Raw genomic sequence first — 18,782 nt, forward strand, 5'->3', positions numbered from 1 at the left:
CGTTATCATCATAAATTAGATGTGACAGTAAGTTTTAAGTGGAATCTTAAAGATAATGACTTGGCAGGTAATATGAATCACAAACTTGAGTCACAAATTGTTACAGACAAGAATGTTTAACGTTTTATCTCCTGAGACAAAATCGACACTTGCTGCTTAAATTAAATTGGCTGTGATGGATAGTATTTGTGTAATCATACTAGTTCAGCATGTAAAAGTTGACTGTCTAAATTCAGTTCCTTCACCACTGCTGTGATTGTGTTCTCTTCGTAGACAGCATGTTTGCCATCGTAACTCTGCAGGTGCTCTGTTGAACTGGGACACGAGTGTGACGACAAGCAACTGAAGGACGGGAGAGGAAAGGCAACTCGCCAGGTGGATCCCAGCATGGTTCTGAGTCTACAGCCTTCTCCTCTTTGCCAGTGTGTGTTTGTTGTCAACATATAATGATGCAAACATTTATATTTGATACCTGACACCAAACCACTGATTCGAGGTCATGGAAATCACAAGAGTTTGCTTTCTCTCCCTTGCCAACGGCTTAAGTAGGGTGCTTCCTTGTCGCCAAGTCAGCAAAGCTCATTTCTCAGATGTCTGTGGAAGATTATCCTGACCATTTATCATGTGGTGTGTTGAGAGAGATGTTTCTTCCCCAATCTGCTTGGAAAATGCCCAGGGCTAACAATCGTAAATATACTGAGACATGAAACGGAACGAGAAAAAATTGAACGAACTGCATTATTATTCTACTACTTCTATCAGATCTTTGTTTTTTTTTGTCACGTTAGATATGCTGCCTCTCACAAGCCAGTCCCACATTGTTAGTACAGACACACGATTTGTGTGATGTACTGTGGTGATCGATTGAAGTACACCGCAGATTATAAGAGCAGAAAAAAATAGGCTGTCTATCATTTGTGGGGTCACTTGCATTCTAAAAATCCGTTAAAACCCTGCTTTCATGAATGCGATAAAATGTAATATTTTTGCTAAAATACCACTTCCACCTTACTCCATATAAAGCATGTCAAGATCCGGTCCTCTAGGGGCGCTGTCCTGAATGTTTTCCATATATCCCTTTCGCAACACACCGCTTTCAAATACTCAGCGGATCATTTGAGCTGGGCTGCTTGCCATGCCTATCAACAGAGATGGCAAATCCAGGTCCAGAAAGTAAAAACCGGGTCACAGTTTGGCTTTAGCCACAGGTGCTTCTAGTCAACCGACAGGTAAACAAGCTCATTTGAGGAGAAGCATCTGTTAACCCATTGTAGTGTTAAAGAGCATGTACATCTTATTGAAAAAGATACACTTAGATTTAGGAGCAAAATCAAGAATTCTGTTTCGGACTACTGCTCACGAAGTATGTGCCCTGCAAATATGCAGGCAATATAGGTTATTTTCAGCTTCCAGGAATCATGTACATGTTACAACATAGGCCTACGTATAGTGTTGTAAAAACAAGGTCGTTAAATGAACAATAGATCATTTGTTTTCAAGATGGCGGCGCCTGCACACGCAGCGGCCACTCTCTGTCCCGTCAGTACGGTGATTTGTTCGTCTAATGAGTGTTCGTCCGCCATGTCTTGTCACCGTGGGATAGGGAGGAACGAAATTTCGGTTTCTTTGTGTGTCTTTGGCATGTGGAGAAATTGACAATAAAGCTGACTTTGACTTTGACTTTGACTTTAAATTGGCACTAATAGCATGCAACTGTGTTGTCTGTGGCGTTTGCCTGCTCACACCATCATTACTCCAATCATTAACATGTGATGCATGAAAAATATATATTTTGGAGTGGCCATTTATTGTGAAATAATTTCATTAAAATACATTCATCACATTGGTACAAAATCAAGGGGGTTATTTTTTGTTGCGTTTACGCGTCCAGCCAACAAAGAAGCTACGTTGAAAATATTCTGAATTGCAGCATTTGGCTCCACTTGGAGCAATGCCTTCAACTTCTCCTTAAGAAACATGCCCGCAATGTATTTTTTCAGTCATGTTTTCATGCATATATGTTCTACAGTAGCAATTCTACCTGTCCCCGCTCACAGATTTCTCTATGGTCTGCCTTAATCAACCCTGCCAAGTATATAAATACAATGACAAATCTGGCAGTGTGTTTGTATTGGGATCTTTTCGCATCACATTTTGACTTTCGAGAGCCTGGTGCCACATTGCAGACGTGCAAGCAGCAAGCCAAAAAAATATACACACACATTTCCCTTCTGTTCACTGACCTGTTGAGAGGCATTGGTTTAAGAACGCATGTTAAATGTCAGACTTCCCCACAGATTAATCTTTTCTGGTTGACATGAAGAGGTGAAGCTCGATTTCAGTCGTGAAACCATATGATGACATTGATCCATTTCCTTAGTTATTGGATCCAACTGTAGGACATCGGTCAACCTTTTCATTTGTACCTGTCTGCCTTGGTAGGGAAGTCTTGTAAAGCAGCAAGAGTGAGTGATTGAAGCATCTGCTTGAAATGGGCCTGAGTTCAATGGCTAGCACTCATAATTTGACCAAGAACAAGCTTTGACAGAAACAGAACGCCAGATTAAGATGTATTTCGAACATACCGCCCTCGTCTCCACCTGCGCCAGCTTGCAGTCCCAGCTGCTGGCTTTGGCTTTTCCCCCAAGGCTAGTTGTACATGCTGTGGATTTCAACATTGAACTAAATCATTGCTCTACCATGATGGTGGCATTCCAATCTATAAATATCGCCTCAGAGAAAGACAGATTAGTTTACTTCACCCTCTATTAAATCCTCTCAGAAGATATTCACGATCACTGGAAAGAGTAAAGGCTGGACGACAGGAGATTCAAGCACAAATCAATTTCAGATCTTTATACAGGATTCGCTTCGCCTGTTTGCTTGGTATCGGCCATCTCCTTGAATGGTTATCAGCCTCCCACACAAAGACAACTTCATGTCCAAGAATTGTGCGGGTGGCTGACCAACTGTGTATTAGAATTATTGAATATAGAATTATGTTTTCACAAAATATGTATCAAATCAAGTCAGATATGTAAAGATGTAACATATATATATATGTTACATCTTTACATATCTACATACATACATACATATATATATATATATATATATATATATATATATATATATATATATATATATATATATATATATATACATGTACATATATATATATATATATATATATTTTTTTTTTTTTTTACATATATATATATATATATATATATTTTTTTTTTTTTTTTTTGGAAGTAATAGAAGTCTATGTTTTTGTCTGTAACTCTATCGTTATTTTTGTTTCATTAACAGTAGTAATGCTACCATCATGTCAGCTTTTATTGTTTTTCTTCCCACGGAACAAAAAGCCATTATCAGACCAAGGCCATGGCCCAAGGACAGCAAATAGAACTTTACTTAAGTCCCTGTTGGTGTCTCGTCCAGACGTGAAGAACAAAATGAGAAAAAGAGGCGCATGGTCAGTCATTGGGGCATTACATCATTTTCTGAAAGTAAATCACAATTTTATTCAGCCAGGTATCCATCAACTCTATTAAAAAAAATAAGACTAATTTAATATGGGAACCTAAATGGTCACCTCTCACTCATGTCCATCCATCCAATGTCTATACTGCTTGTCCATATTAGGGCTAACTCACACAACAGGCAAGGTGCAGCTCAGACTCCTCACCAAATAAACACATGTATAGAAAAATCCATTTGCGCTTATATTGTCACCCTTGGACAATTTGGAGTCTTTAATGAGCATGTTTTTGAAATTTGGGAAGAAGCTCGAGTACCCAGATAAAACACACACGCACATGAAGAACATGCAACCTCCATACAAAGCAGCAAGCAGCAGACCTGATGACCTGCTGTGCACTGTGTTGCCACAGAATGACTGAGTTCTAAAGAACGAAAGTCGCCACCACACACACAAAAGATAATTACCATCATTTGTAGAATTTATCTAGATAATGGTTGTGAAAGAGAGAAATCTATTATCAATCAAGAAATCACAGTTTTGTTTTTATCAGAGAATGATCCATGTACCTATTATAACATGTAACCACACAAAAGTATGAGTTGTTCAGACCTGCTTTTAGTCTGCTTGTTTCTGAAATATCATCTTTTGAAAATGTAATGGCTCGAATAGAAAGCAGCATAAAAGGAAAAGCAGCTTGCGGAATGTAATCTCAGCAACACAACTACCATTAAAGTGAACAAAGTAGGCACCATTTACTAATAGCGGAAGCAGCCACTTTTTAAAATCACAAACCCTCTCTTCCCCTGTGTCAGAAAACCCTTTCCTTGTTTGTTTTTTTATAGGGGTGTGTGGTGGGGGGGTAAAGTCAATTAAAAATAATTTCCTAAAAGCTCTTCTACTTCACAGATACCCTCTGCTGACTTTATTAATTACCAAGCCCCTCCCCACCCTTTTCCTGCTTTTAGTCTTGACACGTTTCCCCTCTAAATAAAGCAGTGTGATTGAAATACATTGTTTCCAATGCTACTGTCCTCAGAAGACTCTTGTGGCTGTCAGATTCCCAACCAGTGTCACATCCCCCACTTACATTGTTCTGACACCGAGTGATACTAATCCCATTCAGTTTGTAATACTGTATGCATCAAGATCGCACCCAAACCATCTTGAGCTGTACAAATCATTCAACGGCTCTCTTATATGAGAAATGCAATTGTCTGGTTGTTTTAGATATGATAGGATGTGTCCTTAAGCCCCTGGAACGAAATATGCTGTGTATATTCAGTATTTCTGTTCAGTCCTTGTTGGTGTGTAATGCCATTTGTATTTTCCTTTGCTCATGTTTTGGTTCCTTCTATTTTTTTATTGATTTCTATAGTTTGTGATTGCTTGAGTGCACCTCTTGACTTCAGTGACTTTGTATGATTGTTTGGGTAATGAAGCCGTTTGACGCCTATAGTACAGAAGCGTGCAGCTGCAAATTTTTGTTTGAACATACAAGAAAGTACGTTGGAACGTACTTGCGAATACGTTTGAGCACAATTGTAGCTAAATGCTGAAAAACGTAGCATTTTTTTCCCCAAAGTGCCATGGGGTATTGGCAACAAAAAAAATATTTTGTTTTAAGCTTTGGCCTACATGATACAAATATGGTCAAAATTTAAGTAAATTTGTTTATGCATGTTTTTGTTTTTATCGTGCTAAAGTACAAACTAATCAGTCCACCGAGCGTGCTCATGATGGTGTCCTATCATTAGCCATGCTTGACGCTTGACTTAACAAAATTGCTGAGCAGTGTAGAATTAAACTATTTCTGGAGTAAACAACTGAGTTCCAGCATAATTTGCAATTCCGGCAGGTTTGTAACACACACAGTTCCACTGAGAAGCTGAGGGCAGTCTGCACGTAATTATCGCCATAAACCACCCGCTGTGCAAGATTGTCCCAAAGGACCCGTTTTACATTTTACATTTACAAGGGTCAATTTGAATTTTTGTGTTTTATTCATGCAGCATTGCAAACATTCATTCTGCAACTCTCCCGGAGGATGAGCGGACATCTTGTGCATGAGATCTTTTTAATGGAACAAAACACAATTTTAACTTCGTAGTTTACTTTGTGCTACAGACGTGTTGCAAAACTAAATAATGATCATAAAGCAATGGAGGGAAAGAACTGTACTTCGTAGAGACTTGTATGTGTTTTCACAGTAATGGAGCCCATTAACTGGTGCTGGAGTCGTGCTGGTCTCCAATTAAAAACCAGCAGTTGTTGATGTATCGATGTAGAGACAGCACACATTCCAGAAAATGAGAACAAATTGAAAATGAGCATACTTTTTAGGCCTGTAGTCTGGGATCGTCCTGTCCAGGGAGATCCTGTCACTGAGCTGAGCATTGTAGCCATACTCTTCATACTTCCCCTCCACATCACGGCTGTCTTCCCCAAGTGAGGCGGCAGCTCCCCCCTGACCGAGTCCTCCGGGACCCTCCACCAACCCTATGGGTTTTGCTAAACCTGCCAAAAAAATGACATAGAACATCAGAGATGGACGCAAACAGAGTGGGCAGATTTAGGTGAGCAGAGGGAGCATGTAGAATGGCAGCTGATTGACATTTGATGGCAGCATGCAGAGACCACAGGAGCAGCTACGATACAGCAAGGCCCCATCCTGAGGGCATCATTATACTGTCTGTCAATGACAGAGCTGCAAAACACTCAGTTGGACAAGGACATGACTGAGCTCCACAGCAGAGAAGCTGAGAGAGACAATGATAGTAAAGCCACCACAGATAGTGGAAAGAAAAACGGATGAATGAATGACGACTGGTTGTCACATGAACACTGAACTATCACTTTGTGACAGATGGATTACTGTTCTGATTATCACTGTTTGCCTTGGATATTTACATAAAAAGAGGATGACACAAAAAGACATCATGTATATTATTGGGGTGTCATATAATATACAAAGGAGGACGATCTTATCAAATATACAGTATAATGTACTTTATATAGTGAACAGTGGAAACTAAATAACAGTAATTTCATACTAATGATCATAAACAGTAAAGTAACAAAAGGTTTGAATTGGTGGATACTTGGCGACGTTCGAAATTCACTGGCTGTCATTTGTTTTATAAAAAACATTATAACAAACTAATTAAGGGACATAACTTGGAATAGAGACTGAATGGGAAAGTCCAACCTTGATCCAACCAAGTTCTCTGAAATCACTATGAGTCTTTAGATTCTTTTTTTTCCTGTCTCCTTATGATCCTGAGCCCTTGGTCATTCGCTGCCCACAACACATTATGCTTCCTCAATCTGTTGGAATTAATAATAGGATTTTACTTGTCAGACTTAAAATACGCTACAATGATTAAGGTGACTCATCACGACAGCAACTTTAAACGGACGTCACTGTGACGCTGTGACATTGTTCAAAGGGGATAGGAAATAATATATTTCCTCCTACAAGCAACTACGTCCTTCTCTTTTCATTCAATTTTATGAGCAACAACATTCTGACCACCTGCAATATATAAAAACTAATACAAGTGCTGCAGTACAATTACCATATTAGGATAGTGTTGGAATACGGAGTACCAGTGAACATTTCCAATTCAACTAAACGGGCTTCTCCCATGAGAGGGATTCAACATGGCCCGATCTAGTCAAAGTGGTGGCATTTTGACAATTATGGGTGGGGCTCACGTCACTGTGCAGCCATCTGGCATCACAGCCGTGTCACAAAACAACACTGATACCCTCCAGAGGGGAAGGCCTCTCTGTCTCTGCATGACACTTGGAAGCAGAGCATTGCATGCCAGCTTTGTTTGTTATTGTCCATGGTGTTATTTGGCTAACCCTCGTCTTCTTCTTCCGCTATATGACTTTGTATATTATTTATGATACCTTGTGGAATGTGAGATGCGGGAGGTGTTACGCCACATAGTACCTCACTTTTAATTTTTACTTAGCTCAATCTCAGCTTTTTTTACACAATGGTGATCCCTTCCCACATAGCTTTATATGGATGTATACAGTACCATTAACCTGACTAAGCTTTATTTCTTGAAGTTCTAATGTCCGAATATGTTTGACACAACACATACATACTGTACGTTCTAAATGAAGCTGTTTATCATTTCACCTTTTTAAAATTAAGACTCAAATTCAACAATGACCTTGGCATAATTAATGACAAGAGTGATGTTTTTGTGAGTTAGTGTAGATGGAGCTGAACATACAATATCAATAGTCCACTTTGTCAAACAGGTCCATCCGTCCGTCCATCCGCCCGTCCGTCCGTCCATCCATCCATCCGTCCGTCCGTCCGTCCGTCCGTCCGTCCGTCCGTTCGTCCGTCCGTCCGTCCGTCCGTCCATCCATCCATCCATCCATCCATCCATCCATCCATCCATCCATCCATCCATCCATCCATCCATCCATCCATCCATCCATCCATCGGACCATTTACAAGCCTATCCCAGCAGTATTTGGGCGGTAGGTGGGATACACCTGATCGCCAACCAGTCGCAGGGCACACATAGACAAAAAACAAATTTACACTCACAATTACACCCACAGACAATTTGGAGTGGTAAAACAGCCTACCATGCAAGTTTTTGCAATGTGGGAGGAAATCCACACAGACACAAGGGGAACATGCAAATTCCACACTGGAAGGCCGGAGCCGAAATCGAACCCTGCACCTCTGAGCTAAGAGCTGTCATGATGAAAAAAGTTTGCACGACTTTAGGGAAACAGTCTCTACGTACTATAAGGGCAGCACTCTCTCCTTTTGAACATATTCCATTACTGTGAGTGGCTAAGCCTCTGACTGCTGATTTTCAGGTGAGCTGCTGCTGAATACATTATCCCTATTTTTTAAGGGTGAAAATTGATTCTTATCTGCTTGGGACAACGGTTTGTCAAGTAGAGTCTCATCTAAATATCTTTATTGGATTTTTATATATATATATATATATATATGAGGGCAGTACAATATATATATATATATATATATATATATATATATATATATATATATATATATATATATATATATATATAAGGAAGGCAGGCTGAAGGAAGTTAGGAAGTTTATATATATATATATATATATATATATATATATATATATATATATATATATATATATATATACATATATATATAAACTTCCTAACTTCCTTCAGCCTGCCTTCCTTGTACTGCACTCGTGAGCTATACATACTTGCACTGATGCACACAGCGATATTGATCATTAAGGTACAATATGAGCTTTGAGTGTGCATCGTTGTGGAGGAGATGGAAGTGTGACATTTTTCCTCATGCTTCTTGGAATAGTAACAGCATGGGTTTCTTTGCTATAATTGGGCATTATAGATAAGAAGCGTATCGGGTTCTGCAGCTGGGCTCATCCTATCGGCACCTTCAGACGGGAAGACGGCCATCGAGTGACTTCCATGGCTGACGAAAAGAGTCTTAGTGTAAGTCTTGGCTCACATAATTAAACGTCTAGTGCCAGTCTGAGGTAGAAACAGAATGGAGGCATGATAACTGGCTGATAGCCATTATCTGTTTACAAAATACTTTGAGTTTTGTTGTTGAAGTATAGTTGATGTTTAGAGTTTGTGCTTTCTACCTATGTTTGTGTGGGTTTTGTACAAATACTTTATCTTCATCCTCCATTCCAAGGACTTGTAATTGTTCGAAGATATGATTGTTTGTCTCTCTTTGCCTCTATGATTAGGTACCCACCAATTCACGGTGCACCCGGCTTCTCACCCAAGGTCAGCTGGGACAGTCTCCAGCTTACAAAGTGAGAACAAGCCATACAAAAAAATGGGCTTAATGTAAAGCTTCTACCTCTCTGCGTTGAGAGGGGCCGGATGAGGTGGCTCAGACATATTGCCTCCAGGACCCTTCCCTGGTGTAAGGAGGAGGCCTCGGGAGCAACCCAAGACACGCTGGAGTGACTGTGTCTGTCTCTTGGTTGGCCTGGGAGCACTTCAGAATTCCCCCTGGAAGAGTTGCATGAGGTGGCTGGTAAAAGGGAGGTCTGGGTTTCCCTGCGGATGCTGCTGCCTCCTTGACTTGATCACGGTTCATTCGAGAATATATATTTTTTTTTAATTTGTGTGTATTATCATAAACTTAGGAATGGCCATCGGAGCAAAACATATATATATTTCAACTTGGTATTTTAATCCATTTGATGGTTTTATTTCAAGCTATTCTATTCTTACTCATTTGAAAATTGTTATTTTTGGTCTAACACTTTTCACCGGCAGGATGTATGTTTAATTTGTAATATTACTTTATATTCTAATCACTGACAGAATACTTGGTGGCTTGTGGGGGGCACGTGGGGCAGTGGGTGGAGGTGGTTGTTGGTCTTGTGGTGGGCGGTTCTGTGCTGCTTTGGTTGGTTGGGTGGTGTGTACTGGGTCACTTTGCATGGGTTGGCACCAGCCAACACAGCAATTCCAAGAAAAGGAATAAAGGGAAAAAACAACTAATTCTCATGACCTTCCTTGGCTGTTTCAGTTGCACTCTGCAGCTCCAGGTGTTTAGAATTTTCAAAGGCACTCCCAACACACTTGCTCCTGTGACACAGCAGTATTCAGCAAATATTCAAATCATGTTTTATTTTGCTTTTCTTTTTTGTGTTGCTCCTCTCTTAATCATTGTTCTGGATGACTGTATTTTTCAATAAATATCCATCATAAAAGGGCTTTGTGGCAGAAATGAAAGTCCATGGTCCACACAAAAACCGTCCTGGCATGACAAGGATGCAGATTCTCAATTCTGCATCACCTAGCAGCTGAGCAGGACAGATTAAAAAAAAAAGCTAACTTTTTTCCCCTTTTGTTCACTTTAATTATACCTCTACACACGACAGAGTTAACATGGCATGCATATACTTTAAAAGTCGCACAATGCTACGGTTCTGTTCCCTAAGATGCAAATGAAGGAAACATCTTCACAAATCACATCACTTTTCCAAGTCCAATATGGCTGCAATGTTGACGTCCACTATGACGTAAATGTTGACGTATGTTACGTTAATATTTTCTATGGTAAGTGTTGCCAAGGGCTTGACAAGTCAGGCCAAGTCAAAACTATTGACTTCTGTGTGTTGCATTGATGCATGAACAGAGTACAGTATAGAATCACAATGTTGAAAAACAACTCTTTGTAAGTTTTTCAAATGTGCATACGATAACAATGAGCCTCAACAAGTACAGATGAGGAGATACAGTATCTGTTGAGCTTAATGCACTACTTAAGGTCAAAACACAGCTTTATAAGCTGGCTAACAAGCTTAAAATGTTTTCACCTGATTAGCGAAAGAAGGTGGCATTCACAGCTAAGCTTGGCCGCAGATAACCCTCAAGTCGATGCTTTGTGCGGCAGCTAACAATTGTTGACTGTTGTTTTCTTGTTGGGAGTCTGGTTGCCCACCATCAGGAAACGATCAAAAGTACAATTCCAAGACTTGTTTATGTCCTTCAAATCTAATTGACCCTTGGTGTAACTACCGTGACATGACATCAGGAGGCAATAAACAACAGAGAGAATGGGTGATTACTTCATATCGCTGCAGGACATGGTAATTGTCTCTGGCTCTCTGAGTCCCCCTTCTCACAATGGCAATTTGACAAATATGAGGAGTCATCACAATTTACAAAGGTGTTTGACCTGGGGATACTCAATATTATGATGTTTGCTATTAATAAGATGAAGAAAAATCATGCAGGATTTGGAGCAGAATGTTTTCAGACAGAGATTGTTCATCCACCCATCCATCAATTCTCTCTACTATTTAGCCTCATAAGAAGAGGCGAGGTAAAATGTATGGGGGCACTGGCAAATGCAGATCACAGAGATGAACACGCGTTCCCAACATGAGGATGATTCAAATTCTTCAGTTAGAAAGAACTACGCGACTTTCTGTCTTACACGGTTTGGTCATGGACCTCAATTTTTTTGGGTGATAAATACATTTTCAAGAAGTATTTTAAATAGATGAAATAAGGTCCGTACGAAGCTAAATGACTTGCGCTGTTTTTGAAAGGAGGAGGTTCATCCTCATCCATACATTCACTCACATGTCAAAGAGCGTGGCCAGTAGTAGAATAAGTTGCTGCTTTATTCTCGCTTCCATCCAATTCACATAGCATCAAAATGATGCCTGATATTGTCATCTGCATATTGTTTCTCTTTTACTAAATTGTCAACAGACTTCCATGTGTGTGGAGCAAACGGACCCTTTCGGCTGCCCAGCAACATGACTGACCTAAATTAACATAAAGTATCCCCTCGGTTGCCTAAAAACACATCCATCTAAAAAAACAAGACTTTTGATACAACGCGCTTTCGGGGTTAATACGATTCCCAAACTCTGGGCCACAAAGCCCGCGTAAATTCGAGATTTAGGTGTATTTGTTTTCTGTGCAAGGTAGAAAACAACAGTGTACTAACTTTAGAATCGCTTTGGCCACATGCTCTCTTCAGCCATGTATCAACTCCACGACAACACAATAATTGTGAGGTTAGATGCTTATTTCTTTTACCGTTGTCATCACAAGGGAGCTGAGGTTATCGCAGGTGTATTTGGGTGAGTGGCATGCTACACAGTGTGAAGAATTGTGGTTATTAAAATTCCACACAAACACAGTGGTGAACATGCAGACCGTGCCAACTATGATTCAAAAACAGAATTTTTCATTTGGATGCAGACAGCAACATACACTATTGCACTGCCCTATTTGTATTTCGGGTTCAGGAAGAGCGCCACTAATTAAAGGGCTTTTGATATATTTGTGCTCTCTACTGGTGGCCAGTATGAACTACATCAACCCAATGGCATTCAGGTTTGAATAATACAGGAATTCACACAAATGATATGATTATGAAATGATGAATTGAAAAGGTATGATTAAGTAGAGACCAGCAAGCTAGAATTTATTTTTTACTGCATATAATTTTCTTTGTGGTCTTTAAATTACATGACTTGACAAGTCACTTGACTTTTCCAAAATGTACAGGATTTACAGTAGAGCTTGTGCACAATAATTAATTTTACAAAAGAACTAATAGTACAAAAGAATGCAATTTAGTTAATGCTTATTGATAAAACATTGTAGCGATTAAAGACTTATAAATCAGTTTGAATGAAGATGACTGGATGTCAAATGACAGCATCTGAGAGGTTTACAGTAGCTACATTAATATTATGTAGCCGAATAACATGAAGTATATGAATCAAGTCTAGCTGCTACTGTATATTGTACTCTAATGCATTATGCTGCTTTCGTATCTTACAAAAAAAAAAAAAAGTGCCTGCAGAAGCCATAATGAGGAAAGCAATTGTTTTACATTGTTGAGTTTTCAACCAAGGAGACGACACTTTGTAACAGCAAATGGATGATTATCAAAATATTATTATTCTGTGATTCTTAATATTATCAGATTATCATTATGTGATTCTTAATCTCCCTACCGTTTAGTTGATTGTAGACGACATCCTCCAGCCTCTCCAGCCGCTGGAGAATAGATTGCCTGTCCACCAAGTTGGTAACTTTACCATGTCTGGCGCGCAACCTCTGATCCGAAGCCCGTCCAATTTGGACGAACTCCTCGGATCGGTCCTGGATCCTGCAGTAAACCGAGAACAGGATGATTCCCACAAACACAAGGATGTTGACGGTCAGTAAAGTTTTGATTTTGCGTGCCACGGCCATGAAAGTGACTTGCGTGTGGCCACCGAGTCCCAAGTGTTCATGTGTGTCTTTGGCCAGCTACCGAGGTCTTTTTCATTAAATATCGCTCGGGTGTGCAGGTGGGGGGGTCAGCGGGGTGCTCCGTTCAGGACCACGGACAGCTTCACTCGGGACCTCGCGAAAGGAGCAACGAGGACTTGAAGGTGCGGTGCTCGGCGATGCTTCTCGTTGCGGGCGGTTTGCGTTTTACAGCAGAGATTGGATTCCATGGGACGCGTTTATCATCTCAAACAGCCAACGGCAGTTTCGAAGCATCTCCCTCCGTAACCTGGAACGTCACTATTCGGTTAGCCCCAATATGTCTCGTCCATCTTCCGGGAGAAACACAATAACATCCTCTTGCTTTTACTAGATCTGTCCATTTGTGAAAAATTGAAGCCGAGTAGCTTAACACCGCTCTGTGCACACATGCTTCAAAATAAAATATACAATATACATAGGCGTATCTTCCTTTTCCTTGTGCAGTCCTTTGTTGTGGTCCTCCGACCGGAGGCGGAATCCAGAGCCGCTTCGTCCTAATAAAGCAACGATGTTTCGTGTCGGTGGGAGAGATACAGTCAGCCAGTGTGGCATGCTGTCTCTCTCTCCTCCACGCAGCTTCACAGCTCGATTTGCTGCGTCCTGACGTCCACGGGAGCTCGAGCATGAATAGTCATGAGCGGGAATGGCGTTAAAGCACACAATAAGCTTCACAACGTCCTTCTGCTTGACAGAGCAAATGTCTACTCTTGTTAACTGCTCACGTGTGAATAAAATGTCACTTGTTTCATTTCATACGCCTTGAGTGGATTTTTTTTGCGTCGCTTCACCTTTTCCCAACCTATCTTTGGATCCCGCACGTGCACAAACATTTTGGGGGTCGGGCGCACGAATCTTCCAAACTATTTAAACAGTGAAGCGGAAAACACAGGAATATGTGTTCAGCTAGTGTTGTTATGTCTGTTTAAAAAATTTGCAGACGAGAATGAATAAATTAAAACTTCAGTTTCTCTCTCTCTCTCTCTCTCTCTCTCCAGGCCAGGGGTGTCAAACTCATTTTTTTTGGCGGGCCGCATTGTCGGAGGGCCATTATGACTGTCAACCCAAATAAATGTATGAGCACCTCATAATATATACAGTAAAAGCAACAAAACAAACGGACAAATAACTCGTTTTCAAATCAGGCGAGTAAAAACTGGTCAAATATTTAAAAAAAAGATATTATTAACAGTGAAGACAATTTGCAATTCTCGTAATGACACGAATTTGATGCACAATTTATCTTCACGGACCACGTAAATGTGGGGGGCCGTAACTGACCCCCAGGCCTTGAGTTTGACACCTGTCCTCTAGACTATACCACCCATTTGAGATATGTGCAATATCCACTTCGATCTGCACACATTTCCTGCCCCAGTAACCCCACCTGCTCAACACACAAATGTCAAAAACAAAACGTTATTGGAGAGCTTTTCTGACAAAAAGGAATAGCACGCTCAGTGACTTTGAAAATGTAAGCATGTCAAAGTCAAAAGTCAAAGTCTGCTTTATTGTCAATATCTTCACATGCCAAGACACACAAAGAAATCGAAATTACGTTCCCACTATCCCACGGTGACAAGACATAGTACACAATATACATACAAGTAAACAACACAAAAAAATAAGAACAAGAAGGCACAAACAATGAATAAATAAGACTGATGAATAAATAATAAATAAACAAATAACATAATAAATAAGAGGCATTTAAAGGTACTGCCACGTTTAATGCAGAATTTGAACCCAGAAGCAGACAGCAGACGTGACCAGTGGTGGTGCTGGGGGGCTCAGAAGTAGGGCTGAGGGGACTTGAGGGGACCGGCTTCAGGAGATAGACATGAAAAGCGGGGGGTGGACCCAAAGTGTAAAAGTCTTTGTTGAGTTCTTCACATCTGTGAAAACAATTTTGATTTACATGTTTGTCACCGCCATGTGGCTATTGTGTAGTTTCGTTCAAACAAAAGTTTTCCACCCCCTCACAAACAACATGTTTAGGGACAATTTTTAAACAGCCAGCTCTATGTTAATCTTTTGATATCTCAAGCTGAACATTGTCAAAACCACCACATCTGCAAAGTACCGGCTGTTCGCAGCTAATTTCTTATCTCATTTCCATGTTTGTTTGGCTTTTAATAGTCCATGAAGGTAAACATGTAGAGTATGTTATGGTAAAATGTAGAAAATTAGAACGTGCATATAGTGCAGAATTACACACAATCATACATTCTGAATTTTGGATATTAAATAATATATGACATGTGTTATTGTATTATGTTTTATTATGTATGAATTTACCCGTCCCACACACACACAAACACATGCACAAACACACTTTAGTGGTTTGCAGAAAGTTTGGCTGCTCTAAACAGAATTATTGAAAGAAAAAGTTGCAGTATGCATAATGCAGTTTGGATGGGAACTGTCAGCACACAATTCAAATTCCCTTCTCGTCTTAAATCTCCCATTTGCCTTTGCAATCTTTCCATCCACATTTCCTCATGAATTATGGGTCTAGAAAATCATGTATTCATGTATAAATATTTGCAGAGCCTTTTTTTCAATCATGTAGAAGCAAACTTGCAGGCTGCCCAAAATGCACTTTGATCTTACAGTATTTTCCACCCATGCCAGGATCTCAAATTTAATGTGTTTGATTTGTTTGCTGCATCAATCTAATCAGAAGACAACAAGAAGGCCACGGTGACCTCACAGGTCTTTTTAGGGGACATCTGGCAGCCGTAAGGTGTAGATTTACACTCATCTCAGTAAAGTAATGCTGCTATTAAGAAAGTTTTATAATTAAGGGTTCGAAAATATTTAACCATTTTTAATTTTCAGCTTGAGAGCTGAAGAGACTAGTATACTGGTGTACAGAGTACTCTACTAAAAGTACAGAAAATAAAAACATGCTCAGCTGCAGCAATGAGGAGTTCGATGGTCCTTACATTCCACCAAGTCGCAGTAATTATTGTAGCCAATATTGAAGTGTGTGAATCAAAGTCACTTTCTTTTCCATTATGCACCCTTTGTGTTTTAACGATGTAGTTTATCCATTTCCTTCCTAGCCTTGCAGCTCTCATGTCTTTCACCTACAGTATATTCTGATAACTTTTGCCTCAGTGGAGTGTTTAATTGGGATTCCAGCAGCATGAGTTCTACTACAAAAGCTGCAGATTTGATTTGAGGTCTGTAAAAAAAAAAATCAGAATGTGAGGGGAAATGGCTGTTACAACCACATCAGCTGCAGGGCCTCAGCTTAGCCGCTTAGGCAGCAGCTGCATACTCACTGATCCCTGTGAAAGACTCTGAAGATGTCAGCCTTCTGCATTCAGCACCCTGCTTGCTTGTGAAAATGCAGGAACTGGCACTCAAGTATTTTAGCCATATTAACCTGGGTCAGTGCCAGCTATCCCTTAGTCATCTCCCTAGCTGATTCCACATGAGCCAATTACCATTCAGTGGTAAGAAAACATTTTGTGCATCATATGCCACTGCATGACAGCAGGAAACCTGCATAGACATACATTAATTCCATCAGTTTTGATTAGATTTGAATTATAGCATCCAAAAATCGGGTTTCATCAGTAGCATATACATCATCGGGTTAGCATGGGCATTTAAAGTCACACTATGTTTGTTGTCATCACGGTAGATGCGGAACATCTATTTTTCATTGTTAAACACGTATAGTGCAAATTTAGAGTCTTCGTCATAGAAAGTAATAGTCACTTCAGTATAAGCAAAGGATCTACAGATCCTCTAGGCTTTAAAAGATGATAGTAATTGAAAATTGTGAGCCCGACATTAGACCCTATGGGCCCTATTTTCGTGCTCAGTGCAAGTCTGCCGTAAAGTCTGCTGCTGTTACAAATGGGCATTTGCGCAATTGTGGGTGTGAACACGGCCAATCTGCTTCTTGGCCATTGAAAGCAGCTCTCATCCTTCTCTTCAAATTGAGCATAGGAGAGGTGCACACTGCAGTTGGAAGCGGAAAAAGAACGTTTTCACAAACCATTATCCCAGAGGAGCACTGTCAAACCAGCAATGAGAATCAGAAAATAGCTGTCCTGAATACTGCAGAAGAGCTCGATAATGTCAATCAGTAAATTGGTTGCTGGCCATTACCAGAACACATGGTGTGACAACAAACAGGTAAAACAAGACACAATATAAGTTAATTATGTGAAGAAAAACTAATGAAAGAAAAAGCATCAACGCATCGTTACAATTGTCTACTGCACATAGATTTATTTATCAAACGTGACATGGATATAATCGAAACATTGTGTTTTGCTTTAAATGTCATCACAAGCAGTAAAGAAATATGGACATCCTTTGTCTTGTTACTTAAAAATGGCCTGAAATAGATATCTAAAAATGTCTGATGATGTCATGCTATTTAATTCATGAATATAACAACAGCCTGCATCAAATACTCTTAAATTATTGTCGAAATAAATTAACTGAACACATTATTATTATTATTTGTATTATCATTTTAGACTCATCCCTGTAGGAAATGTATGGGTAGGGTGTGGAATGTGCTGTCACATGTATGATCGGGGGTGGAAGGCAGTCTCCATGTGCCCATTACACAATGGCATAGCCTACATAATGTCATACGCAAGAGGAGATCTTTCAGTTCTTTCTAAAGGTAATTCATATGCGTTGATCTCCTCATGCACTCTAGCAAGTCCATTTATGCTACCGCCATGTAGACCATGCAGCTCTCCTGCACTGATTTGAAAGGGAATAAGATGAGGCGCTTTCCATTAGCTGTAAAGGGCAAACACAATCCACATGGTTAGACTGTGCTTTGCGTTTGACTTGGTACTGAGCAAAAAAAATAAATAGGGACCACGGTCTGCATTTATTAGAAAAGAAGACAACATGGATAAAGCTCATGGATTTCTCTAATATGGCTATAAAGTTGACCATTTTGAGGATGCAGTGTGCAATGAACTCATTGTAAGGATCCATCGTCACATGCAAACTAGATGACTTGTTTTGTTCTGATTGATTTGGCTTTATGGCCAATGAATTATTATTAAAAAAATATTTACCATGGTATTTCAAGGTTACAAACAGAATACAATGCACTTGTTTACACATGAATATAGGAATTAAACAGCTGCATAAGAAGGCTGAATGATCTTCATTTGCTGGCTTTGTACTTATGGCCTAGAAGTGTTTTCACTTTAATTATGATTTTACTGCTATGTTGGCTTGGGTGCCAATTCAAGCTATATTGCCACCGTAGGAATTTAACTATGTTGGTAACCCAGGAAAGCCTGTATCCTGGCATCACAACCATCTTAAGAACTCACAGTGTGACCAGGTAGGATTGTGACCCCTCAACCCCTCTTGAATTCCAGTGACGCATTTTACATCTTCAGTTCCATTCCACATTAGCAAAAAGGGGCTAAATTAGAGCTTCGAGCAGTAAGATCTGCTCTTGGATTGATTTACAACATTTTTAT

The 18,782-nt window shown here is 39.9% G+C and overlaps 1 protein-coding gene across 1 annotated transcript in view; it reads right to left on the reverse strand.

Moving 5' to 3' along the window:
• galnt9 (polypeptide N-acetylgalactosaminyltransferase 9) overlaps positions 1–13,933 on the reverse strand; it is a 51,640-nt gene extending 37,707 nt beyond the window's left edge. Inside the window, exons 1-2 of the mRNA XM_088376667.1 lie at positions 13,002–13,933; positions 5,821–6,001 (exon numbers count right to left, since the gene is read on the reverse strand). Of these exons, the coding sequence (XP_088232793.1) occupies positions 5,821–6,001; positions 13,002–13,242 (422 nt within the window). The 5' untranslated portion in view covers positions 13,243–13,933. The remainder of the gene's footprint in view (positions 1–5,820; positions 6,002–13,001) is intronic.
• Positions 13,934–18,782: the final 4,849 nt, after the last annotated feature.

This window comes from Syngnathus floridae, chromosome 5, assembly GCF_059516105.1.
Source record: "Syngnathus floridae isolate MCC-2025c chromosome 5, RoL_Sflo_1.0, whole genome shotgun sequence".
Taxonomy (NCBI): domain Eukaryota; kingdom Metazoa; phylum Chordata; class Actinopteri; order Syngnathiformes; family Syngnathidae; genus Syngnathus; species Syngnathus floridae.